At 44.4% G+C, this 700-nt stretch overlaps 1 protein-coding gene across 1 annotated transcript in view; it reads left to right on the forward strand.

Moving 5' to 3' along the window:
* The window catches only part of LOC111650760 (ras-related protein Rab-39B-like), a gene marked incomplete at its 3' end in the record, with an annotated part of 2415 nt that extends 1718 nt beyond the window's left edge, over positions 1 to 697 (forward strand). Inside the window, exon 2 of the mRNA XM_023400669.2 lies at positions 517 to 697. Coding sequence (XP_023256437.1) covers positions 517 to 697 — 181 coding nt within the window. The remainder of the gene's footprint in view (positions 1 to 516) is intronic.
* Between the last annotated feature and the right edge of the window lie 3 nt (positions 698 to 700).

The raw sequence follows: 700 nt of genomic DNA on the forward strand, positions 1-700 counted from the left end.
GAATGATTTATCCTAGTTGTGGGATTTTAAGTCTCTTTTCATGCCAGCGTGAGGAGAATATGGATCTTGTCAAAGCTGTAGTTCGAGACATGGACTTGATTAACACAAAGTTGAGGACTTGAGACTTGACTTGGACCTGTTCTCTGTGAAACCTGACCCACTTCAGTCCAGAAGAAAAAACATTCAAGTCTCAAGTTTTGACCTGGTAAAATCCCAGAAATAAAAGTAAAACGGACAAATGCAAATATCGAATTGCTGTTCACTTTTACTTGACTTGTTCTTTATCTTGACTGACCAAAGTCTTGACTTGAGTTCTGCCTTTACGAGACTTGAGACTTGACCCAGACTTGTCTTGATTGACTTGAGGCTTGACCTGGACCTTTGACTTGGACCAAAGCGCATAGACCAGCTATGGATCTTATAATGGAGGATTCTGGCATGTGGGGACAAAGTTAAGGTTTTTGTCAAAGATGATTTTGCTGTCACTGACTAACATGTCACCTGTCTGTCCACCAGGTCCATCACGACATCATATTACCGCAACTCGGTGGGCGGGCTGCTAGTTTTTGATCTCACCAATCGCAAAACCTTTGACCATGTGAGGGAGTGGCACAAGGAGGTGAGTGAGCACATCCTGCCTCACCACATGGTCTACATCCTCATCGGCCACAAGAGCGACCTCAACAAGGACCGCAAGGTG

This window comes from Seriola lalandi, unplaced genomic scaffold, assembly GCF_002814215.2.
Source record: "Seriola lalandi dorsalis isolate HSWRI2012SDOR001 ecotype SW California unplaced genomic scaffold, Sedor1 jcf7180002052850, whole genome shotgun sequence".
Taxonomy (NCBI): Eukaryota; Metazoa; Chordata; class Actinopteri; order Carangiformes; family Carangidae; genus Seriola; species Seriola lalandi.